The 26,435-nt window shown below is 41.5% G+C and overlaps 1 protein-coding gene across 2 annotated transcripts in view; it reads left to right on the forward strand.

The window, feature by feature from the left end:
- The first annotated feature begins 570 nt into the window (after positions 1-570).
- Positions 571-26,435, forward strand: part of ap1s3a (adaptor related protein complex 1 subunit sigma 3a) — a 35,178-nt gene continuing 9,313 nt past the window's right edge. Inside the window, exons 1-3 of one of the 2 annotated variants that reach the window (XM_080185529.1) lie at positions 586-677; positions 18,951-19,064; positions 23,128-23,306. In XM_080185529.1, the coding sequence (XP_080041655.1) occupies positions 19,062-19,064; positions 23,128-23,306 (182 nt within the window). In that variant the 5' untranslated portion in view covers positions 586-677; positions 18,951-19,061. Of the gene's footprint in view, positions 678-18,950; positions 19,065-23,127; positions 23,307-26,435 lie in introns of both variants that reach the window. The other variant, XM_080185530.1, reaches the window with a different exon arrangement.

The raw sequence follows: 26,435 nt of genomic DNA on the forward strand, positions 1-26,435 counted from the left end.
CCAGTCTCGGATAACTGTGTGGAGTTTGCATGTTACTCCCGTGTCTGCATGCATTTCCTCTGGGTGTTGCGGTTTCCCCCCCCACAGTCCAAAGACGTGTGGGTTAGGTTGATTGACCATGTCCAGGATAAATACGTGGGGTTACAGCAATAGGGTGGAATTGTGGTACAGATTCAACGGGCTGAGTGGCCTCCTTCTGAACTGTAAGATTCTATGAAAAGAATTAAGAAGGGCAATAAATGCTGGTCCAGCCAACAATGTCATTCATCTAGCATTGCGTCACCAAAAACCATTAATGAACAATAGTGTTCAAAAAGTTTTATCATTCCAAAGCTTGTCAAACTCACAGCCACAGAAATAGCAGTAAATAAAATCTTAATTAACATTTATTTGGAAGATTGACAAGCTTTTGTCTATTCTACCTGTACAAGACATGAAATGTTAAGGATGAGGGTAATAAAAGACCATTGATGAAGCTAATGAAACATGAAGGGTTTCTCTCCCCTGCTGTTTTTGTTGCAGGTTAATGTCTAATCCACAGGCAGGGAGGAGCCTTAAACTCAAAGAATTCTGGGATAACTGCCATGGGTTCCTGAATACAAGCTTTGCAGGAAATGTTCTGTGTTCAGATTCTGAGAGAGGTTAAACCCCTCCACCTTTTGCTGTAAGGCAGAATGGTAAGTTTTTTAAAGAGCGTATTTCATGCCTTGGCAGCCTCTCAAGAGATCTAAGTACAGAGTTATGTAGTCAAGTGCAGTTTTCAGTTCCTTTACCTGGTAGTGCAGGTGAAAATACAATTACACACCTGGTAGCCTCCATTGAAAGAAAGAGTATGAGATCAGGACATTGTTGCTGTGATTGTGAGTACTTGGTGTGTTTAAAAAAAAACAGGTTAGGAACTATACTACAGGTACTTTTAAAAAAGCTACATGTTAGAAGTGTTAAAATTGATTGTTTTGCAGTACCCCATTACAGCAGTAGGTATCTTATAGCTACCAATCAGGTTTATGACTTGCTGAATTAAGGATCTTTTTGAACTTATTTGAATCAAAATCATTTCTCAAAAAATACTGATTTTTGAAAAATGTAATGTGTAAGTGTACTTGATAAAATTTATGGCCAATTTTGTGCTTTGTCTCAATTGCATATAACCCACGAATCAGGTATTACAGCTTTTTCAAATGAGCACAGGAAATGCTGGGCAGTCTGAAACAGAGAATAGGCAGCAGGTCTGACGGCACCTGAGGCAGGTATTCCAAATGTAAAGCCAGGGTCAAAACAAGAGGGGAAGAAAATCTTTTCGAAACCAGCAATCAGTATTAAATGAATTTTGTATAAAATACAAAGCACTTTAAAACTCCTAAAAACATATTGAATTGGTAAAAACATTCAAACACCCATCAATTGAATCCTTTACTATCTTCCAAACTGCACACCTAATTTGTAATTTTTGAATTGCTGGTTTGCTGCGGAGTGGAAAACTGATTCAATCTGAAATCACCTTATAAAACATCCATTAATCTGTTTTTGAAGACCCATGTGAGGAACAGTCCTGTTACTTGCATGGGTTTTTTAGATGCCTGGTCAGCCAGGCTTGCAATCTGGATTCGCAACACTTCCACAATCCTGAGTGTTTGCTACCTTCTCCTATTCCACACAGGTCAACTTGCCACAGTTGGTAGCACATTTTCCTCTGAATCAAAGAGTTGTGCATCTGTGTGCCACATCAGGAAACTGAGCACAAATATCTAAGCTGATGTGGTGGTGTGATGTACGGTCAGAGATCATAGAATTTGATAATGCAGAAGAGGCCATTTGGCCCATCGAGTCTGCACTGATGACAATCCCACCCAGGCACTACCCCCATAACCCCATGCATTTACCTTAGCTAGTGCGCCTGGCAATGAGGGGCAATTTACCATTGCCAATCCACCTAACCCACACATCTTTGGACTGTGGGACGAAACTGAAGCCCCGAGGGAAACCCACACAGACACAGGGAGAATTTTCAAATTCACACAACAGATGCTGTCTGTTGCATTAAGTGTTAAAGTCCTATCAGCTCTCTTGCGGGGATGTAGAAAACCCCAGGATGCTATTTTGAGGGAGAGCAGGGAGATATTCTTAGGGTGATCAACTCCAGCTGGGGCATATTCAGGAAACTATCAGTTTAGGTGACATCACTGAAGGATTTGAGTGAAACTGGGATTATTTTAGAGCGAGAGTTTTGGGGAAAAATATGAAAAGAACTTGGCAGATTACCACCCGGTGATTCAGTGCAACTTTCTGAACTGAAGCCAGAATGTTCAGACACAGTCTCCTGCCTGTCCCTCCTCCCCGAGATCATCAGCTGCTGCTGTGCAGTGATGGGGCAGCAGCTCCTGCCCATGCAAATGGAGCAGGACTTGTACTTGGCCAGTGTCCAGGAAGGGGTGACTCACTTGCTGAAAACTGATTTTAAAGATCTGGCTCTCTCCCTGCTCCTTGGCAACATTCAATTGGTGCCATTGGGAACAGGGCCGGGGCAATGGAACCGCTGGTTCTCTCCCAGCTGCTGCACTCCCCTGTGGGAGTCCGGTTCAGTGTTCAAAGCCTGCTGCAGAACGTCATTCTCCTGATACGTCTGGTGGATTTGAGCAATTACAGCTCTGCCATCAGTAACTTCTCCACTCATTCCATCTGTATGAGTGTATAAAGGCATGTACACACTGTCTTCGACTCACTGTCCCTTTCCCTCACTGCTACACTCAGCCAAGTTCACTCACTTGTTACATTTAGTCTTTATTGCTCCTTTGAAATTCAAGAACACTACACAGATTTCTCTCTGCATGTCACATCACTGTTAAAAGATGCTGACATTAATCTGTCTAAAACATTTTACTGTCTGTTAAAAGGTGAAAATTCTTCCCTTCTGAGGGGCTGCTTTTTCTTTTTCAATTTAAGGGTATTTCTAATCTGTGAATACAAGGTGGCATCAAGTATGACCCAGCAGACTGAGTCTCAAAGCATGTCCTGAAGCGAATTTCAAACTGCCGCCAATCCCACTGCAGCATGCCAAAGGCCACTACCAGTCGTGGTCCTCCTGGCTTTATTCAAGTTTAAGAGTTGAATTCAATTGGGTGGCATTGTGTTAGATCCAGCTTTGGTTCAGAAAGCACGGCACCGTGGTGCAATAGTTAGCATTGCTGCCTCACAGTGCCAAGGACCCAGGTTTGATTTCTGGCTTGGGTCACTGTCTGCGCAGAGTCTGGAAGTTCTTGCCGTGTCTGCGATGGTTTCCTCTGGGTGCTCCAGTTTCCTCCCAGGGTCCAAAAGATGTGCTAGTTAGGTGTATTGGCCACGCTAAATTCTCCATCGGTGTACCGGAATAGACGCTGGAGTGTGGCGACGAGAGGATTTTCACAGTAATTTCATTGCAGTGTTAATGTAAGCCTACTTGTGACATAAACAAAAAAAGTCTGAATGGTGGGACTGTTTTTGTTAAAACGGTATATTAAAATCTCCTAGAATTTTCTTTGCCTTGCCCACTGGAAAATCGATGTTGGTGGTTGATGCAGCTTGAAGGCCCAAAGGGCCTCTTCCTGCGCTGTAATTTTCTTTGTTCTTTGTTCTCTTTGATTCCAGGATACTCTCGGCCATTGCAGAAGTGTTGGCACCCTCGATATTCCCAGTGTCCTGGCCAATATTTATCCCTCCGTTAATGTTGCTCAAATAGATCATCTGGTCATTATCATTTTGTTGTTTCTGGGAATTTGCTGTGTACAAATCATCTGCCTCGTTTCCATTACAACAAAGATTATGGATATTCTCCCAAAAGATTTTTATGCATCATAATGGTGAGGATAATGGAGTGATCCTCGCTGATCTCTCAGGCGTGCTCCATTCCACACTCAGTCATTGTTTTGGAGATTTGGGAGTTTCATGCCAGTATTGAGGGGGCAAGGCCTCAACACAACAATTGAGCTCAGCTCCAGAGCACTGTTTCGCAAGGGCACCCTAATCTCACAGTGCACTGGGAGACCCTCTCCCTCCCCTGATGGACATTGGGACTCCTCCTAATCAGTGACATGTTCCCCCACCTCTACCCAACATGGGTCGATGGCACTGGGGCTGTCCTGATGGGTTCCGCTGCCTGACCTGTGACATGACCCCCAGCCCCATGATCCACCCTTGCATGACCACCCCATCAAAACTGCCTTCACAGTCCCCACTCAGGCCCCACCCTCTTGGCACTGCCCTGGCAACCTGGCAGTGCCCAGCTGGGACTGCAGGGGTGCCTGGTGCATTGCCGAGGTGTTTGGCCCTGCCAGGTGGGAATTACCCATTGGGCACTGCCCGGCCATATTCTGACCCCCTCCAGGGGCCTCCATGCCCTCTGAACCCCATCTCCCCCAGCATGACCACTGAGGTAGTGATTCTTGTTTTTATTGCGCCGTGTCCCAAAGAGCGGTGAATTCCGTGCACTAGGATTGAACGGCTAAGGATATTGAAGTACTACTTTAAATATGCTAATTGGACTCACATCCTTTCTGGACACAATCTGGTTCCTGTCATTAAGAAGGGGCCCAGATATTCACAAACTGTTTGGTGCCAAGTGCAAAACAGAATTTTGGGCTTGCATGCTTGGCACAGTGGTTAGTACTGCTGCCTCACAGCGCCAGGAACCTGAATTGGATTCCTTGCTTGGTTGACGGCCTATAAAGTGTCTGCATGTTCTCCCCATTTCTTCCAAGTGCTCCGGTTTCCTCCCACAATCCGAAAGACGTGCTGGTTAGGTTCATTGACCATACTAAATTCTTTCTGTGTACCCGAACAGGCACTAGAGTGTTGACAATTCAGGGATTTTCATACAAACTTCATTGCAGTGTTAATGTAAGCCTACTTGTTACACTATTAAACTTTTATTCTCCTGGATCGGTGTGATCTGAGCCAAGTGTGACAAGGTCGGAGAATCACCCCTGATATTTCAAAAATATTTCATTGGTTCTGAAGTGCTGATGATTTGAAGTCATGAAAAGTGCCAATAAATGCAAATCTTTCTTCTGCCCTCATTAGTGAGTTGATCTCTCGTGCATTACCTGCCACAGGTTTGTTCTCACTGGAATGACGGAGGTTGAGGGGGCGACCTGATAGAAACCTACAAGATTATGTGAGGCATGGACAGGGTGGATAGTCAGAAGCTTTTTCCTTGGGTGGAAGAGTCAATTACTAGGGGGCATACGTTTAAGGTGCGAGGGGCAAGGTTTAAAGGAGATGTACGAGGCAAGTTTTTTGATGTGGAGATGCCGGTGTTGGACTGGGGTAAACGCAGTAAGAAGTCTGACAACACCAGGTTTAAGTCCAACTGATTTATTTGACAGTAAACTCACAAGCTTTCGGGGTATGCCCCTTCGTCAGGTGAATGGAGAGTTCTGGCCTCAGACAGAGCATATAAAGCACAGACAGTTTACAGATTACTGATTAGAATGTGAATCTTTACACCTAACCTGCTGTTCAAGTCTTAAAGAGGCCAACAATGTGAGTGGAAGGAGCATTAAGCCCAGGTTAAAGAGATGCGTATTGTCTCCAGACAGTACAGTAAGTGAGGTTTTACAAGCCCAGGCAAGTCATGGGGGTTACAGATAGTGCGACATGAACCCAAGATCCCTGTTGAGACCGTCCTCATGTGTGCGGACCTTGGCTATCAGTCTCTGCACTGAGCAGAAACTGATAGCCAAGTTCCGCACACATGAGGACGGTCTCAACAAGGATCTTGGGTTCATGTCGCACTATCTGTAACCCCCATGACTTGCCTGGATTTGCTAAATCTCACTTACTGTACTGTCTGGAGACAATACACATCTCTTTAACCTGGGCTTAATGCTCCTTCCACTCACATTGTTGGCCTCTTTAAGACTTGAATAGCAGGTTAGGTGTAAAGATTCACATTCTAATCAGTAATCTGTAAACTGTCTGTGCTGTTATGTGCTCTTTCTGAGGCCAGAACTCTTCATTCACCTGATGAAGGGGCAAACCCCGAAAACTTGCGAGTTTACTATCAAATAAATGGGTTGGACTTAGACCTGGTGTTGTTAGCAAGTTTTTTACACAGAGGATGGTGGGTGTGTGGAACTCGCTGCCGGGGCAGGTAGTGAAAGCAGATATGATAAAGACTTTTAAGGGGCGTTTTGACAAATACATGAATAGGATGAGAATAAATGGATGTGGTCCCAGAAGGGTAAGGGGTTTTAGTTCAGTTGGGCACATGGTTGGTGCAGGCTTGGAGGGCCAAAGAGCCTGTTTCTGTGCTATAATTTTCTTTGTTCTTTGTTCAGTAAAGAAATAATGAAATTTGTAAAAGAAAACTTTCTTGATGATATACAACTCAATGTACAATAATATAAAGTGTATTAAATGAAGCAAAATTGCCTGCCAATATAAAAAGCTGCTCTTCTACATCCATGGATGAAAAGACAATATCTAATCTTCAATAGATTAGAACCAAACACTAGTTGATCATCATTTAGCAATCTCAATTAGCTACGATATTTAGGTCAGAAAGGGGAGGGAGAATTAAAATGGGGTAAAACATGGGCTTAATTATGTGTATTATTTTAATAGTAGCTAAAACAATAGTTATTTGAAAACATGTTAGTTATATAACTGTTTGACAAACTGCCGCTCTGCTTTTAAGTGGTCAGCTCATTTATATATTTTGTTTGTATGAATTACTTGCTTTAAATGTAAAATTGAGCTCAGTCTCAGAACGCAAACCAGGTTTTAAAAATTATTCTATGGGATATGGGTGTTGTTGGCTGGCCAGCATTTGTTGCCCATCCCTAGTTGCCCTTGAACTGAACGGCTCGTTAGGCCATTTTAGAAGGCAACCACATTATTGCTGTGGCTCTAGAGTCTCATGGAGGCCAGACCAAGTACAGACAGCATATTTCCTTTCCTAAAGGACATTAATGAATCAAATGGGTTTCATTGACACATTGTGACATTAATTAATGATATGACACCAGAAATTGTAACATCCAATCAAATCACAAATCCACTTGTCCGAACATCCTCATGAAAATCATAAACATGGTTCCTGTTGTAAACATGCGTGGAGCCATGGAAAGGATCTTTGCTGTTTGCCTATCAATCTTCATCATGAATCAAAAACTATACTTATTATTCAGAGGTTCTTTGCATGTACAGGAAGATCTAACATGGACTTCAAGCCTGAAGCTATGTATTTCTGTAGTTCCTGTAAAGATCCGTTATTCAAGCCAAGCCTCTATTCTTTTCCACTAGTACTGTTGTTTATAAATGTTATATGTTGAAAGCATGCCATAGATATTCCCTTGAATATTGTGATACTAGTTACTCCTGTGCATACTCTGAATGCCTTGCATTAAAAGTTGTGCCTGTCGTACGAAATGTCTAATTATAAGCAAAATTAACCCAGGGAAACCGCTTCTTGATTCAAACTGGATGGCATGTCATTCATAAGTTCTCTCCATTGCATTTCTCCCATCTTTTTGAAGATGGGTTAAAACACTTAAGAGGCCAGATATAAGCCAAAGATTTCCACCTATGCTTTTCCAACAATGATAACTTTATTCACTGTAAAACATTTTGGGACTTCTTGTGGCTTTCAAAATTGCTTCTTAACTAATTTTGGGGTTAGATGAATGATAATGCACAGGTCTGGTTCCTTTCATGGTCTGACTTAATTGCTTTTAGCATTGCCCTTCTTTAATGTTATTTCAGCGATTCTGATCACGGATGGTTATATTAAGGAGACATCCATCCAAGACGTGATGGAGGACCTGACTATGCAGGAATTGCCTGGAATATTTGGACTTCCAATGGGCAATTCTCCTGCAACGGGACCCTCCAAAACTCTTAAACTTAAATTGGAGACTTTGGATGGTTCTGATGCACTTAACATAATAGTTACCCAGGAAAAGTTAGAAGGATTAAAACAAGTTTGAACTTCCTAGTTAATATGTTACTGCCCCATTGACTCGCCATTGGAGTACCCCATATGATCAGCCAAACCCCTTACCCGCATATCTCTGCAGTTTTTCAAAGTGGCTTTGGGAACTTTAAACTCTCTACTACCTGGAATACAATAGCTAATGCTATAAAAAGGGGGTGTGGCTTGGCTTCCCCCAGCAATCCTGTCCATAAAGGAAAGACTCCCAGATTTGAATACACTGCATTTTTGAGCATGTGTGGTTTGGAAATCTGGTGGAGAAATGCTCAGTTCTGGTGCAAGGTAAGCTAAATGGGAGCAAAACAACAGTGATTGCCACACCTTGGATGATTCAGCCCATCATTTGTTTACAAACTGAACTCCTAAATGTTTATCTTCTAGGATTTGGCCAAGGACTATTGCCTTTATTTGAAAATTCACTCCCTTTGTGTATCTTTACTCAGTTAATCCTGGCCTCAGCGGGCAGATAGACAATGGGGGGAGTTCTCCCATCCCGCCCGCCACTGGGATTGTAGTGAGTTTGTGGGGAGGGGGGTTGGTGGATGGACCATGCAAAGATCCATTAACCTCAGGCAGGATTCTCCGGTTTTGGAACGAGTGCCAAAGAAACCCACTCAAGCTGGGATTTTACGGCTTTGCTCAGGTGAGGCTCATAAAATCCTGCCCGGGCCAATGGAGAATTCCATTCTGCAAGCCTCGCCTGTCCCAATTCCAGGGCAGCCGTGGTGGTAAAGTTCCAGCTGGGTCTGACTCCTCCTCAGACAATGATTTACAAACAGGCCTGTCGACGTAACTTCTGCAAACTCTTCATTCTGTGCCCTCTTGACAACAATTTTCCCTCACCACAATGGGTGTAGATTTTTTTTAGTCACCCAAGACAAAGTAATGACTGGTTTATTGGTCCTAGTTATTCTGGATTTGAGGAATGTTATTCCATATCCATTTTAAACCATGTGTAAATTCACTTTGGTACCAGTATGGGAGCCCTGAATGGCCAACCACAATATCAGCATTTCGTCGCCAATCTATGCAGGCCTGACGTCCTGAAGTTGCAGTAAGCTTTAGAGGGGTAATGATGGTGGAAGCTGCCTAGGTTGGCTGTCAGCATCCCACCCCACTCCAAAACAATTTGGGCCAAATACATTGCATTACAAATGGTGTATAAGTCAACCAAAATGAATACATGTTTACTGTATTGCAAAGATGTTTTGGATGAACTCTGTTTAAATCTGTGCTCTCTGCATTGTTTCCTTCCCAGGCAAGGAGCTTTAAACCTTAAATGTAGCATTCACTTAAATCAGCAGTAAAGCTTGATAGACCTTCAGTCCAACAGATATTCACTAACTTGAGTGCAGATTTGCAGCAATATATGCTCAATCTTTGCAGGACATTAGTATCTGCCATTTTCCTGGATGCCTTTCAGAAATTGCAGAGAAATAGTAGAAAATCTTAGTTCTTCAGCATCTCTGAAGAACTGATCTGTATTTGGGCCCAGAATCATGTGAGAATGCTTAAATCGAACACTCTGGCACCATCTAGTGGACTCAGTGGGAATTAATTCTTCCATTCTGCAGAACAGAGTGGGTAGCATTTTCCCAAAATCTGTCAGTGTGTCAGGTTCAGAAGGAAAACCACCGTGTATCTCTCCAGCCGAATTTGAAATCCAGATTTTCTGGCATTCAGTGCACTGGTTTGTGCTATAACTCTGGTGGGGTAGAGACTGATAGAGTGGCAAGGCTGGCTCCACAAAGATAGGGGCGCCATCTTTAAAGGGTGTCCCAATCTGCACTGCAAATAATCTCAGCCAAACAACAGAGCATTTTCCTTATAGGCAACAACTCTTTCCCTGCCCTGTTTCCCCCTCTCCCCAACTCCCAATCTCACACGTATCAAGACTTCCTTACACATTGTGCCCCTCCCCACTCCATATAAGGGAACCCGCCCCCATGGGGACTGTCCCCTGGCAATGCTGGGTTGGTGTTGGCAGTACTGGGGGCAGTGCCAAGGTGGCCATGTGTCTTACCACCAGGGAGCTATACTTACCTGTGTAGTCCCAGCACAGTCATCATGACATTTTTTTCAATTTTCAAAACCAGTAGTGATTCACGTCAGCTGGATGGGAGAAGATGGAAGTAGTAACAGTAAGACGGTTAATTAGATTTAATTTTATGTTAAATTATGCTAATCAGGGTTGCTTCCTTTCTGATTGTGTCATTGGGGGCAGAGGGCTGGCTGGGAACTTTTCCTTCTGAAATCTTGCCGGAGCATATCCCGATTTGGGGCTCTCACGAGATTTTTTTTAAAACAAATTATTTATTAGTGTCACAAGAAGGCTTACATTAACACTGCAATGAAGTTTCTGTAAAAATCCCTGAGTCGTCACACTCCGGCACCTGTTTGCGTGCCGGAGTGGGGGCATTGAGGGAGAATTTAGCATGGACGATGTACCCAACTAGCACATCTCTTGGACTATGGGAGAAATGATGTGGGTATGCCGGCGTTGGACTGGCGTAAACACAGTAAAAAGTCTGACAACACCAGGTTTTAGTCCAACCGATTTATTTGATAATAGACTCACAAGCTTTCGAGGCTTCCCTCTTCACCTGACGAAGAGGGAAATCTCGAAAGCTTGTGATTTATCAAATAAATCGGTTGGACTAAAACCTGGTGTTGTCAGACTTTTTACTACGGGAGAAAACCAGAGCACCTGGAAGAAATCCACGCAGACATGGGGAGAATGTGAAAACTCCACACAGGCAGTGACCCAAGCTGGGAATCGAACCTGGATCCCTGAGGCTGTGAGGCAGATGTGGACTGTTACGGGTTTTACAGCTGTGGTTAATGTGGCCACTTGATTGCCACCTATATATCACCTGCTACAGAAAGTATTTCACAAATAATTGAACAACAAATCAGTGCCTGATTTAGACTTGGTGAGGCTCTAAGCTGTATAAAACTTAGAGGCCCCTTGTTAAAAAGTCACACCAAAAGGTCCCACAAAGGTGCATACCAAAACGATCTTGAGTCCACAAAAAAATTGAAAACATAATTATGCCTTTTAATTATTTAATAACAAGATATTTAAAATGAAAAATACAAATTATTTTCCAATGAATGCACTTACTGATTACTGATTATATATTTATCATTTGGCTGGCTTGATCCCTCTCATAGATTATAATATAGTATACCTGGGAAACAATACTTAAATGTAATTTTTAAAATAATTTTAAGATATATTTGTATATATATATATTTATATACACACAAAATGCTAACAAAATAAGTAATCAGGATCACTTTTATCAATATAAGCAAGAATGAAATCATTTGCAAAATCAGAAAAGCTGGCGCTTTCTGTTTCTTCTCTGGTATCCACTCTTAAATGTTCTCTTCATTGTAAACCTTCTGAAATTTTGAGGCCCCTGCAGATTGTGAGGCCCTAAGCTGTAGCGTGTTTAGCTTATGCCTAAATCCGGCACTGTAACCAATGCATCCCAAGCTATAAAATGGAGTAAAGTTGCAACTTTCCTAGTGTGAGACTTTATGACCTGTGCTCAGTTTTTAGTGATCCCTTAGCACTGTTAAACTTGCGTGCCACCTGCTGTCAGCTCCTTTGAGCTCAGTTGAAGTGACAAGCCTGATACTAAGGCTATTGTGCCACTTGCTGTGCTGCACTATATTGATAATGGAGACATGCTGCTTTTTCATTTCAGGGATTATGGAGTGTTTGCCACTATTGTATTATTTGGACACCACACATCATGACTGCATCACTAAATGTTATCAAGGTCAAAGTTGTGCTTTTCATCCTTCTCCATCCTCAGTTTGTCTCAAAAATCCATAAGCAAGATTACCAAAGTGTTATTCAGGACTACTGGAATTAAGTCTGGTCTGATGTTTCATTTGGAGGGCATATTTTCCATTGTTGGGTATCAGGATGTGTTGACTGTCCAATTAAGTTGATGTGAGGCAATAATCTTACTTTGTAGATTTACAATATTAGTAGTCGTGCATTAATCAGCAATTAAGCACTAAGAAACTATTGCTCCATACCTTCCAGCATCTATTTTTCAAAACTTGCAGGTCTAAGTAGAATCTCTCATTTTTAAAACAGGAAAACAATCATTTTGTTGGTTAAATTAGCACAAAATTTGAACTCATGTTCATAAATGCTTTTAGTAAGAATCATTTTGTGGTGCAGTGGTTGGGGCAGCATGATGGCAGTAGTGGTTAGCACTACTGCCTCACAGCACCAGGGACCAGGTTCCATTCCTGCCTCGGGTCACTGTCTATGAGGAGCTTGCATATTAGAACATAGAACATTACGGCGCACACAGGCCCTTTGGCCCACAAGTTGTGCCGATCATATCCATACCTACCAAGCCATAGAACTATCTATAACTCGCAATCCCATTAAATCCCATATACTCATCCAGACGTTTTTTAAAAGACCCCAGCGAGTTCACCTCTACCACCACTGATGGCAGCCAATTCCACTCACTCACCACCCTCTGAGTGAAAAACTTACCCCTGACATCTCCTCTGCACCTGCTGCCCAGCATCTTAAACTTGTGTCCTCTCGTAGCGACCGTTTCAGCCCTGGGAAATAGCCTCCAAGAATCCACCCGCTCTATTCCTCTCAACATTTTATAAACCTCTATCAGGTCGCCTCTCAACCTTCGTCCCTCCAGGGAGAAGAGACCTATCACCCTCAGCCTATCTTCATAAGGCATGCCTCCCAATCCAGGCAACATCCTTGTAAATCTCCTCTGCACCCTCTTAATACCTTCCACATCCTTCCTGTAGTGAGGCAACCAGAACTGCACACAGTCCTATTCTTCCCGTGTCTGTCTGTATTTCCTCTGAGTGGTCTTGTCTCCTCCCACACTCTAAAGATGTGCTGGTTAGGTTGATTGACCATGCTAAGTTGCCCCTTAATGCCAGGAAGAGTAGCTAGGTAAATACATGGGATTACGGGGATAGAGCTTGGGTGGGATTGTTGACAGTGCATGCTCGCTGGGCTGAATGGCCTCCTTCTAGACTACAGGGATTTTATGATAAACAGCATGGAGCAGGAGTGGGCCACTCAGCCCCTCGACACTGCTCTGCACCATTCAGTAAGATTGTGACTGACCCGATTACGTTTTTGTGTGTTGAGGATGTGAAATCTTATAGCACCATCCTCCCAGCAGTAATACATTGGTTTAAATGAATAATGGAGTTCCTTTATCCATTTATTAATTATAAATGTATGTGTGAAGGAACTACATCCTGAATAAAATAATGCATTGTGCCCCTGGGAAATTGGCTTGTAATTATGAGTTAATCTTAATTCATACAAACGCATAAGTTAGGAGCAGGAATAGGCCACTTGGCTCTTAGAGTCTGCTCCACTAAACAATAAGATGTTGGCTAATCTAATTGTAACCCGAGTTCCACATTCCTGCCTACACCGGTAAACCTTACTCCGCTTTGCTTTTTAAAACTCTATCTGGCTCTGATTTAAAAATATTCAAATACTCTGCTTCCCTTCCACTGTCTCTTCAGGAAGAGTGTTACCACCTCTGCCCTTATTTTTAAATGAGACCCTAGTTTTAGATTTTCCCACAAGAGAATGCATCCTTTCTCTTGAGTGCATCGTCCCTTTTAAGAGAAAGGATCAGGTGACCAAGCTCCACCCTGGGTGGGGCCTAGGGGAGTCAGCCTTAGACTGATTAAGACATTCAATAGATCATTCCTTGTTTGAATCTTACCTAGTTGCCTCATGTCTTTAGATAGTTCATAATTAAACCAAACATAATACTTTCTACGTGCAGTGTTAAGATTCCTCAGAAACTTGTCGGTTTCAATCACGTTACCTCTTACTGTTCTAAACTCTAGTGGATACAAGTCTATCCTGCCCTACTTTTCGTCATAAGACAACCCTCCTATCTGAGCTATTGGTCCAGTAAACTCTTTCCGAAATGCTTCCAACTCATTCAAATCCGTCCTTAATTTAGGAGACTAATACTGTACTCAGTACTCTAGATGTGGTTCTACCAATGCCCTGTATAACTGAAGCATAACCTATCTTCTCTTGTATTCAATTGCCCTTACAAATAGCATTCTTTTAGCTTTCCTAATAGATTGTTGCACCTGCATATTAACTTCTGTGATTTATGCACTGGAACACCCTGATCCTTCCACATCGGAGTTCTCTCATCATTTACATAAAATGTTTTTTATTCTCCCTGCCAGAATGACAATTTCACATTTTCCCACATTGTATTCCAATTGCCAGATCTTTGCCTACTCACTTAACCATTGGTTTTGAATTATGGATATGTTATCATATTTTTCATGACAGATTTGCAGAATGTGATTCCCACGAAAAGCAAAATTAACCTATTAGTTGCTATAAATCAGGCCCTTGATAAACCCTTGAAGGTTACTAAGTTTACTGCTTGAGGAAACGTGAAAGGTAAAATTTCGGAACTGTTTGTTATAAACATTAGTTTTGTGGCATGTGCTACATAAGATTTTCTGCTTCAACTTTGAGAAGTATGTGATCTACCTGTTTGGTTCCCATAATGAGTAGTAAATTCATTCTTTTAGTTGAAGTAATCATTTCAACTGCTAAATTTATGTTTAGAAAGATAGTTTCAAATAAGCCAACTAACAATTAAAGGTTGCCTTGGATCACACGCAAAATATTGTTTACTTATTGCAAGATCACACATGTTTGTTCCTCTGAATACAATCTCCCAAGAATAATTATTCTGTCATCAAAGTGGCAGGAGCTACAACAATAACATTGGTTCATTATTTTCATCTATCGTTTCTAACAAAATAACAAAACATCTTGGGATTAAATGAGGATCTAGAGAAAGGCCCATGATTTTGGGTTGACTTAGTATGACTGCATCTTTATTTAAATCCCTTCCTTCATTTATTGTACTTTAATGATATTTAATTAGCCTTTTTGAGTCTTTCTTTTTATTTTCTCGTTTTCTTTCATATTTTTAATTCCCCAAAAACTGTAAACGAAATCCAACCAGATTTTAAATCATTAGGACACCTGGCCTTTCCATGATCCTTATTTATAATCATAGACATAGCGTGAAATAAAAGGCTGGTACTTTGGAAAAAAAATCTGATGTAACAAAATTTGCTTGATAATTTTTAAAAATGCTTTTGCCCTTGACAAATAAAAAACTAAAATAATCCAACAGAACAGGGAGTTGAATAAAATTGATTGATTGGATTGGACATAATATTAATTGATTTTGATCAAGTATGAAACTTAAAAGTATGCTGGCTCAGAGAGGCAATGTCCACTGACAAGTGTCACACTGACCTGTAAAGATAGCCAAGTGTAAGACTGGAATATCAATTCAAACTTGAGAATTCTCAACTCTGACTCATTCCATTGACAAGATGATTCATCATACTTGTTTGAAAAATTACTTACATTCTGTAGATCTTTCTACTATCTGTGGTCAATTTTCATACTTATCTTTAAACTTAAAGAAAACATGGGTCCACAAAAAAAAATCAAGATTTAAAACAAACTTTTGCCTCTGCTTGAACAATAATTGTTAATACAATGAGTTGTATTATTTATCAAGGTTATCTGATGGCCCTCAAGAATTTTTGGGTAGTGGATGCTTCATGAACGTTGATGAATGTTACCACATGTTGATAATATGTCCTGTAATAACTCAGGAAGCTGATCGGAAAGAAACAAAATTTTATTCCTAAATCAGTAGTTAAGCCACAATCCTGTGGTGTGCATACATGAGTCCCCTCTATTACCAGCGGGTGACCAGACCCGCTCAGGGTTCTGCTTTATCGAGGGCTTGGATGACAAGTTCTACCTAGGTAGGTAATCACTATTACCATGGGAACTCGCATTCCATAAGTTCCATAGGGAGATCAATTAAGGTTTCCCCATGTAAGTCCTGAGGATTATCACATGTTCATTCTTCAGTATTATGTGGGAAAAATGAAGATTAATATGTTGAAGAGTGTATGTTATTGAGTTATGAATGAGTGTCAGAGGTTTAAGGTACTGGTATAGGAACAGGAAAAATCCAGTCAATAAAACTCAAAATTGCAATATTATTTATCTATAAAATATTATTGACATTTTTAAAAGAATTATATGGATGAATGCACTGAATAATTCAGAGAATTTAAATGTATTAGGCATTGTGTAAAGTGTAATTAATTTTAAAGTTGGAACCATTTTGGTGTCATAGTTTTGTCAGTGAAACCACTAATTGTACGCTTAGCATAAAGAGGACAATGCGCCCAACAAAGATTATTGCAAGAGTTTTTTACAAAATTCTGTCATTACAAAATTGTTCATGTATTTTCATATCAGAAAACATATTTTGTAAGTCATCTGGGAAATTTCTATTGTGCATATCAACATAGTAATATTGAACCTTATTATGCTTGGATTCTCACTTGTGTATGAAGTCAAAATGGCAGAAAGTCATATTCTGCCTTGTTCCTCCTCCCTATGTCGGGTTCTATAGAATATAACTGTCTTTCCGTATGATGATTATGACTTATATCAACATTTCAAGGAAAAATAAAGCAAAGCAAACACGGGCACCAGGAAAGAATCATGTTCTCCAGTGATGTTTTTGATCTTCCATTTCATCAGTTCCAGATCTTAGCAGTGTAACTGTATGGAGGAACAAACAGGCACATTGAAATCAACTGAAGTGTCATCTTACAGGCAGGAAGTCTGGTTGGAGAAGAGCTTGACAGTTGCCTGTGTGCCCTCTTTGTTGTATTGAACAGAAGAGAGAATATGAATTTGTTGAGTGCATTTAAGATCTAGTGCTTGCCAAAGTAAGGGGAGCAATGACCTAGTTGTATTATCTATTAATAGTCCAAGAGGACTATTAATCCAGATACTCAGCTAGTGTTCTGAGGATCCAGCTTCAAATCTCGCCATAGCGGATGGTGGAATTCAAATCCAATAAAAATATCTGGAATTGAGAATCTACTGATGACCACGAAACCATTGTCAATTGTTGTAAAAACCCATCAGGTTCACTCATGTCATTTAGGGAAGGAAATCTGCTGTCCTTACCTGGTCTGACCTATGTGTGATTCCAGAGCCACAGCAATATTGTTGACTCTCATCTGCCCTCTGTAATCACCTAGCAAGCCATTCAGTTCAAGGGCAACAGGGGTTGAACAACACATGCTGGCCAGCCAGCGATGTCCATGTCCCTTAAATGAGAAAAAAAGTGTTTTACAGCAAAGGAAGTAGTGTATAATGTAGCAGCTTGGCATGCCGGAGGATGTGGTGGTGGGGGGGGAGGGCAAAATGGATGTAAAATTACAATAATTGTTCACAATTTATTGAAGGTGTTATTGAATTTAATCTTCACAATTTATACCCACAATAAGGAATACTCAGCATGGATTTCCAAGGGGGATATCATCCTTGACTAACCTTCATTTAGGAGGCAACAGTGTAGATAATAGTAATGCAGATAATGGTAATGTACTCAATGTAACTTAGCTGGATTTCCAAAAGACCTTCAAATAAGGGGCTCAATAATTGAATAAGGTCAGCAAATACAAAGCTGGGATAAATGACAGAATGGATTTCTATTTAGCTTTGAAATAGAAAGCAGGGACTCGGGTAATTATGCAGAATGTAGGTAGTGGTATTCCAGAAGAATCAGTGCTGTTCACAATTTACGTTAACAGTTTGTACTTGGAATCCAAAGCACACTTTCTAAATTTGCAGATGACATAAAATGGGGTGAATAGTCCTCACTTCAGAGGACTTGAATAAATTGCAGGAGGACAGAGCATTATGGACAAATAATGGGCAAATAAATTTTGGTTCATCAATGGAGAGTGAGATCTTTTAGTAGGAAGAATAGGGAGGTTGTTTATTACTTGGATGGTACAAGTCAAGCAGAGGTTGAGGAATAGAGGGATCTGAGAAGTACAAGTAACCAGTCACTAAAAGCTGGGCTACAGGTTAACAAAACTTTAAATAAAAACAAACCAAGTACTAAGATTGGAGAGAGAGAGGAGGGAAGTTACGCAAAATCTGCATTGAGCCTTGGTTAGAGCAAACTTGAAGTACAGTGTGTAGTTCTGTTTGCCATTATTATGAAAAGGATAAAGAGCAGCAGAGAGGGTGCAGAGAAAATTGACAAGAATGATACGAGATACACATATGTGTCCATATCAGGAAATTATTGACAGGCTGGGTCTCTTTTCTCTTGGGAAAATGCTAAGGGATGATATAATAAAGGTCTTTAAAATTATTCAAGGTAGTGATCGAGTGGTTACGGAAAGAATATTTCTCCTTGTGGGAAAGAATATAAATAGAGGCCTTTACTATACGATATCCAACAAGAAATTCAGTTGAAATGTTTGGTGAGAAGGTGGAGCTCATTAACAAAGAGTTTGGTTAAAGTGAACTGTATTGATGCAATTGAGGAGAAACAAGAGAAGCAGGTGAAGAAGGGAATAGATCAGGATTTGGCTGTGAAAAGATGGGAAATGGCTGAAGTGGAGAACATAATGCTGGCACGGTCTAGTTGGGTGGAGTGGCTTATTTCCGTGCCATATCTCCTTATGTAGTATGTTATCCTATGAATTGCTAGTGAGTCGAGCTGTAGGATTGAATTTTCTTATGAACCAATTGATGAATAAATGAAAGAATTAGAGGCAAACATATTTTGAGTTGTATCATCAAGGTCACCTTGTACATGAACATGTCCTGTATTTGCGGTAAATGAGGTGTAATCAGTTATTCTCACTGGAGTTAATTATCACATTTCAAACAGTAGAATCATCAACTTCCAAAAATAAATAAAGCTGTGCAGAAAAAGGAAACTGCAGGTAAAGAAAAAGAACGCAAATAAGGGAACGTGATTATTAAAGAAAATATGGATGTTACTATTTTTGCAGGTGAAGTCAAAGATTATAAATTAAATGAATTTGTATGTAGGTTCTGAAGACATTGTGAAATAGGGAGGAGCTTTTACCTTGAGGAACTCTGGGAAAGCAAGTGTAATTTCCTGAACGTAAGATATAAACAGATTTCGAACCTACAATCAGAATGGTAGGTACATTGAAATTTCATTCTAGTAATAAAGTTCATTCAAAATCAGTAGCATTCTGGCTGGTTGTGTGAGTAGGTACACACCTTACTTATCTGGAAAGGTGACTTTATTAGTTCTTTGAATTGGAGTCTGTGCGCCTTTCTATTATGGATATTGCTGTGTCCAATTGATATATTTGTTAAGTAGCTCGTGTTCTCATATTACAAAACACTTGAAAAGCATCCCCACAAGATAGTGCAATACCCGGAAACAGGCTGAACAGGTTCAGCAATGTTGTTGCACAATACTTTGTTATTTTCTTAAATATGAGAAAACATGCCTTTAAATATGCACTTGAGTTAATTCCAGAGTTAAAATTGCTATTAAGTAGTGTGAATCACATTTACTGAAGTATATTCTAATGCAAATCTATATTTACATGGTCTGAGCTGATTTGTGGTGTTTTAAATAAGTTTTATAATGTATTAGTATACTTGTTTATGCAGTGAGTTACGTACATATGTTTATCCAGTGAGTAATCAAGGGAGTGAAATCCCTTTTTAGTTATGTACATCTTAACATTATAACATTATAACATTATATATTAACATTATAACATTATTTACATCTTAACATTATCTTAACATTGAATGTGCTTGCTGCAGCTGTATAGGGCACTGGTGAGGCCGCAGCTGGAGTACTGTGTGCAGTTTTGGTTGCCGCACTTACGCAAGGATATTTTGGCCTTGGAGGGAGTGCAGAGGAGGTTTACTAGGCTGATACCGGAGTTGAGGGGGTTGAACTATGAGGAGAGGCTGAATAAACTAGGCTTGTACTCGTTAGAGTTTAGAAGAATGAGGGGAGATCTCATTGAGACATATAAGATGATGAATGGGATGGATAGGATAGAGGTGGAGAGGCTCTTCCCGCTCAGAAAGGACAGTAGGACTAGAGGGCACAGCCTCAAGATAAAGGGGGGGCGGTTTCAAACAGAGTTGAGGAGGAACTTCTTCACTCAAAGGGTGGTGAATCTCTGGAATTCTCTGCCTGTTGAAGTGGTGGAGGCTGCCTCGCTAAATATTTTTAAGACGCGGGTTGATAGGTTTTTGATAGGCAAGGGGATTAAGGGTTATGGGGAGAGGGCGGGAATGTGGAACTGAGACACGACAGATCAGCCATGATCTTATTGAATGGCAGGGCAGGCTCAAGGGGCTAGATGGCCTACTCCTGCTCCTATTTCTTATGTTCTTATGTTCTTATTGACACGCCATGCAGTGTCATCCTGCATCATGGCAAAAATGATAATCTTAAAGCTGCATGCTTATTCCAACTGCTTCTCTCTGGCAAGAGAGAATGAAGTTTATATTCAGTTGTCTTGCAATACAAAGGCTCTATGACCTTGCTTTTGCAACAATGGACTGCAAACTGGGAGACTTTGCAAATAATGCTTTCTGTAGCTCAGATGGAGCCTACTAGAATAAAATTCATGCCTTTAGTAATGTTCAGCAAGAAGTCTTACAACACCAGGTTAAAGACAACAGGATTATTTGGAAGCAGAAGCTTTCAGAGTCTTGGGCTCCTTCTTCAGGTGAGACTTAAGGAGCCTGAGACTCCGAAAGCTTGTGTTGCCAAATAAACCTGTTGGGCTTTAACCTGGTGTTGTGAGATTTTTTACTGTGCTTACTCCAGTCCAACGTCGGCTTCTTCACATTACAGTAATGTTCACAGTCATTGGCAATGCTGTTTGAACCCTGCTTTGAAGTTCAAATATGCCTGCAGTGTTCAGTGAGCACCATGTTAATGAAGTGGAGACATTAGATAGGTTATTACTCATTGAGGTTTAGGAAGGACTGTTGCTATCTGAACACATGGGGTCTTTCTAAGAGCCTTTCTTTACTGCAATCACCTCCTCCCTTTTCCAGCAACTTATCCTCCTTTATTTTGGAGCAGTCCAAGGGGGCTACATACTTCTGCACTCATGTCTGGGAGCAAGTGGGTTTTGCAGAATTCTGTGTCAGGAGAAACTCCTGCAGCATGTAACACGTCAGCCTCTGGAAGCCACCAAACAGTTCCACAAACTCAACCAGGTTGGCAGAAATCATAGAAGAACATAGAACTTGGAACATTACAGCACAGTACAGGCCCTTTGGCCCTCAGTGTTATGCTGAGCTATGTCCAATTCCAAGATCAAGCAATCCCCTCCCTATCATTCTGGTGTGAAAATCAATTAGCAATTAATGTGATGCTCCCTTTTAGAAAGTGCAGGCGATATGATCCTTCTGCTGTTGAAAGGATGTTTAGCTGTGTGAGGACATCGGCTGAAGTATTGAGCTGTAATGTGGCAGTGCAAAGTATTTTTGTACGCTGATTGATTTCACAGTGCAGCTATTCTGAAGACCTCTAGTCAGGGCTCCCTATGCTTGTGTTAACACCCTCACCACCATGGCAACCAATGTGGCCAGTCTAAAACAACACTGAGAAACCTGGGGTAGAATGTTAATGATGGTGAGCAGTTGGCACTCGCCAATCTGAGAGTCAGCACGTAACATGTAACCTCCAAGCCCATTGTCATTTAACATCTACTTGAACATTGATTGGCAGAGAGTGCAATTTCCATTCGCCCTTGAATGGAACCTCTGTCTGTGAGAGCTGTCTTTCCAACCTGTCCAGGCACAGTGGTGCAGTGGACAACGAAGGTCCCAGGACTGTTCTCAAGGTAAGTCCTAGGGCTGGAGGGGTAATCAGGCATCTTGGATGGGTGGGGGGCAAGGGACAGAGCTACAAGGTCCCAGAGAGATGGCTACCTCAAATCTGAGGGGGGATTCAGATTGAGCCCTTCTTCTCCACTTCCTGTGCCAGATGCAGAGAAGTTTGTTGCTCTGTTTCCCATCCTACACAAGCCCACTCCCACTAGTTGAAATATTGAGGCTGGGGGGGAAAAGGCCCTCACATGGCTGTGAAATTGTATCTGGATCGGGACAGGCGGGATGCGGGGAAGAATCCTCTCCATGCAATTTATGCTCTTCCATCCTGACTCAGAATCTGCCTTGGGAGGGGGGAGTGGCGTCAAATCCTGCCCTTTGAGCCTGGCTACACATAATCTGCAACATGGCAGAAGTCTCTGATCTGAAATGTTTTATTCCAATTCTCATTTCTGTCTCCACAAATGCTCTCAGCCCTGGTGAATATCTCCAATATGTTCTGTTTTTTATAGATTGCAGCAAAGTGATAGAATCACTGCCCTCCATCAGAACAATGTTGTGTTAAATTACCTGTTCTCTCCACAGATTCTGACTGACGTGATATGTGCTTTCATTGCTTCAATATTTGGAGTTTATTTCTTATTATTCCTGGCTTTTGTCACACTGAACAACTTTGCACAGTATTTTGATCATCCTGCCACCAGCTCTGGTGGAAGCAGTGGCACTCTGGGATTAGGAACAAGCCAAGGTGCTATATAGAATGATGGCGGCGTGCTACGGATCACTCTGAGTCTGAGTTGCATGTTGTAACATGGAGCTATGGATAATGAATGGAGAGATTCTGACTTCCTTTGCAAGGCATAGGTGACAGGAATCACTCCTGATCTTACAGCCTGCCTGCCATTGATGTGCTCTAGAAGGATTTTCAAGCTGACGTTTAGGCTGTTTGGCTGCCTTATGAACATCCCTTCCTCAGCCATAAAGTGCTGAGAGTGGGATTCGAACTAGGGTCAGAGGCAGGGTTTCTACTAAAGTATACTGAAGTTTATTTATTAGTCACAAGTAAGGCTTACATTAACACTGCAATGAAGTTACTGTGAAATTCCAGTAGTCGCCTGTTTGGGTCAATGTACCTAACCAGCACATCTTTCAGACTGTGGGAGGAAACTGGAGCATCCGGAGGAAACCCACCCAGACACGGGGAGAACGTGCAAACTCCATGTAGACAGTGGCCCGAACTGGGGATTGAACCCTGGTTCCTGGCGTTGTGAGGCAGCTGTACTAATCACCGTGCCACCACACTGCCCGGATTCTACCCACTGCACCATGAGAACTCTCCCCACTTCATTGGGTATTCAAAGATAAATGTTTGTTTTTACAGATGCGCTTTATGCTGCTTTTCAGCCGCCAAGGCAAATTGAGGCTCCAGAAGTGGTATACCACAATGCCTGATAAAGAGAAGAAAAAGATTACGCGGGAACTTGTTCAAATTGTGCTGACTCGACAACCCAGAATGTGTAGTTTTGTGGAATGGCGGGATGTCAAAATTATTTATAAAAGGTTTGAATTATGTTTTAGTAATGCAGAAATGAGCAACATTTCATTATTTCTACTCTAATTAATAACTAGCTATTGATTATTTACTAAACTTGATATAACTGTGACTTCTGATGCATTATAGAAAACAACAACCAGTTTGAAAGCAGGTGATTGCACAAGAACTGGCACCAGCTGTTTCTGACACAACATTTACGGAACTGTTGATTCTTTAAAGAATAAGAAGCACCCTTTTCTATTTTCATTGAATTTTATTAGCAGTCAGAGTAAAAGCAGAAAATGCTGGAAAGTCTCGACAGTCTGGCAGCATCCGTGGGGAGAGGGAGAGAAAGAAGTAGAGTTAATGTTTCAAGATCACGGCTGGAATTCTCCGGTCTCGCACACTCTGCCTCCGCTGCCAGCGAGAACGGAGAATTTGGCACTCGGTCAAAACTCTTCGCAGCAGCAGGACTGGCTAATCCCACTCCTGGGTGAGATTGGAGAATTCCAGCCCATGTGGCACAAGCTCTGCAGTAGAATCATACAGACTGTATTTCTCTCTCCATGGATACTGCCAGGCCTCTAGAGTCTTTCCAGCATTCTCTGTTTTTATTTTGGTTTCCAGCAGATGCAGTATTTTGCTTTTATTTTCTTTTATTTTAGCTTAGAATGACTATTCCAAAGCAGAGTTTATGATTCCCTGCTTCCCTTCAGTAATTTTCCGTGGCATCTTACTGAATTTTTACTCTATGCCTTTCCATCTGTATTCCAGATGAACAGTGAGTTTTCATTTGCTCTGTTTGGCTTGCATCCCTTTCAATGAATCGGAAAAGAAAAGAAATGATTTAAAACCTACTTCAGGACAAAGCATGATTAGTATTTTCAGCAGCTCAAACCAACACCCTACACACAAATCAGACTTTAAACTCTAATCATTAATCACAAAATAGAAACGAAGACCACCTCCCATTGAATTTATATAGCACCTTTCACAACCTCAGGCCACCCTAAAATGCTTAGAGCCATTGAAGTGCCTTCTAAAGTTTAGTCACTGTTGTAATGAGGAAAACGTGACAGTCACTTTGCACGGAGCATTGAGACAGTGATCAGATCAGCTGTTTTGTCATATTCAAAGAAGGATAAATAGTAAGAACAAAGAAAATTACAGCACAGGAACAGGTCCTTCAGTTCTCTAAGCCTGCACCGACCATACTACCCCAATGAACTAAAACCCTCTACCCTTCTGGGGGACCGTATCCCTCCATTTCCATCCTATTCAAGTATTTGTCAAGATGCCCCTTAAACATCGCTGTCATATCTGCTTCCACTGCGTCCCCCAGCAGTGAGTTCCAGGCTGCCACCACCCTCTGTGTAAAAAAACTTGCCTCGTAAATCTTTAAATCTTGGCCTTTTGCACCTTAAATCTTTGCCCCCTAATAATTGACTCTTCCACACTGGGAAAAATCTTCCGACTATCCACTCTGTCCATGCCCCTCATAATCTTGTAGACTTCTATCAGGTTGCCTGTCCACCTCCGTTGTTCCAGTGGGAACAAACCAAATTTCTCCTCATAGCTAATGCCCTCCATACCAGGCAACACCCTGATAAACCTTTACTGTCTCCAAAGCATCCACTGGCAGCGTGGCAACCAGAATTGAACACTGTATCACAAGTGCGGCCTAACTAAGGTTCTATAAAGCTGCAACATGATTTCCAACTGCAGTAATGTCCTGGAGCTGAGATGATTGACATCCATCCACAACAGCCATCTTTCCTTATGCTGGTGTGATTCCAACCAGTTCTCATTGCCCTCAGTTTTGCTAGGGCTCCTTCAGTCACAAGCTGCCTTGATGTCATGGGCAATCACTCCCACCTCATCCCAGGAGCTGAACTGTCTTGTTCATGCTTGAACCAAGGCTGTAATGGGGTCAGGAACTAAGTGATGCTGGTGAAACCCAAACAGAGCATCAGTGACAAGTTATTGCAAAGCAAGTGCCACTTGATAGCACTTTATCCGGGCTCAGCTCACCCTGCTGCTGCAGCCCTAATTCATGCCTTTGTTACATTTAGATTTGACTATTCCAAGGCTGTCCTGGGTGGTGTCCCACGTTCGTTCCTCCATAAACTTTAGGTGATCCAAAACTCTGCTGTCCATTTCTTAACTCACAGCAAATCCCTTTCCCCTATTACCCCTGTACTTGATGACTTACAGTCAAGCAATGTATTTATTTTAAATTTCTCATCTTTGTTTTCAAACTCCTTTCATTGCCTTATCTTTGTAAACTCCGCCCCCACAATCCTCAGAGATATCTATGTGTTGCTAATTGTGGCTACTTAGTATCCCTGATTCTAATCACTCCACCTTTGGTGGCTGTGTCTGGTTGCCTTGACCCTGGGATTCACGCTTTACCCCTACTTTGTCACTGAAGATGCTCCTTAGAACCTAATTCTTGCCTGAACAGTTAAGCCATCTGACCTAACCTCTCGTTATGTGACTTACTGTCATAATTAGTTTTATAATGCCTCCATGAAGTGCCTTGGCACAGTGCCATATGAATATAAGCTCTGCCCCCACTGAACTCTAGCAGATAATGTGTTAGAAAATGTTCTCATGTTCTGCTGCATTATGTGAACAACCAGTAGAGAAACAGGCCATTCAGTCCAACGAGTTCATGCCAGTGACATATTTACATTTGCAGACTTTGTGGCTGGATCTTTTCTCATCCCTCTGCCTCCTCATATCATTTCAGTGGTAGGAAATGGGTCTGCCTCAGCTCCACTGTGCTACTTCCACTTTTCTGTCATTTGGTTTTTAGCAATGACTCATCCATTTACTGGTCTAAAAAATTTAATTAGTTAAATTGGAGTGATGTCATCCATCCTTCAGTTGTTAGGCAATGATTAGCATCCAGTGCTTGGGTTCAACTGAAATCAAAAGTGACTGAGATGTAAAACAAGTTACTGATTGGCTATTGCCCATTTTAAACCGTTGCATACATTGAAAGTGAGCCCTGACGTCCTTTTTCTTTGACTATGGTGTTGAGATTTGCCTTTACCATACAGTTTAATGTGTAACTATTGGGTCTCAGTGCTTTGGACTGACCACACTTTCAGTAAAACGGCCATTCAGAGTCCTGAACAATTTAAGCATAC

Source organism: Carcharhinus amblyrhynchos, chromosome 3 (assembly GCF_965287045.1).
Source record: "Carcharhinus amblyrhynchos chromosome 3, sCarAmb.v2.hapA, whole genome shotgun sequence".
In the NCBI taxonomy this organism is placed as follows: Eukaryota; Metazoa; Chordata; class Chondrichthyes; order Carcharhiniformes; family Carcharhinidae; genus Carcharhinus; species Carcharhinus amblyrhynchos.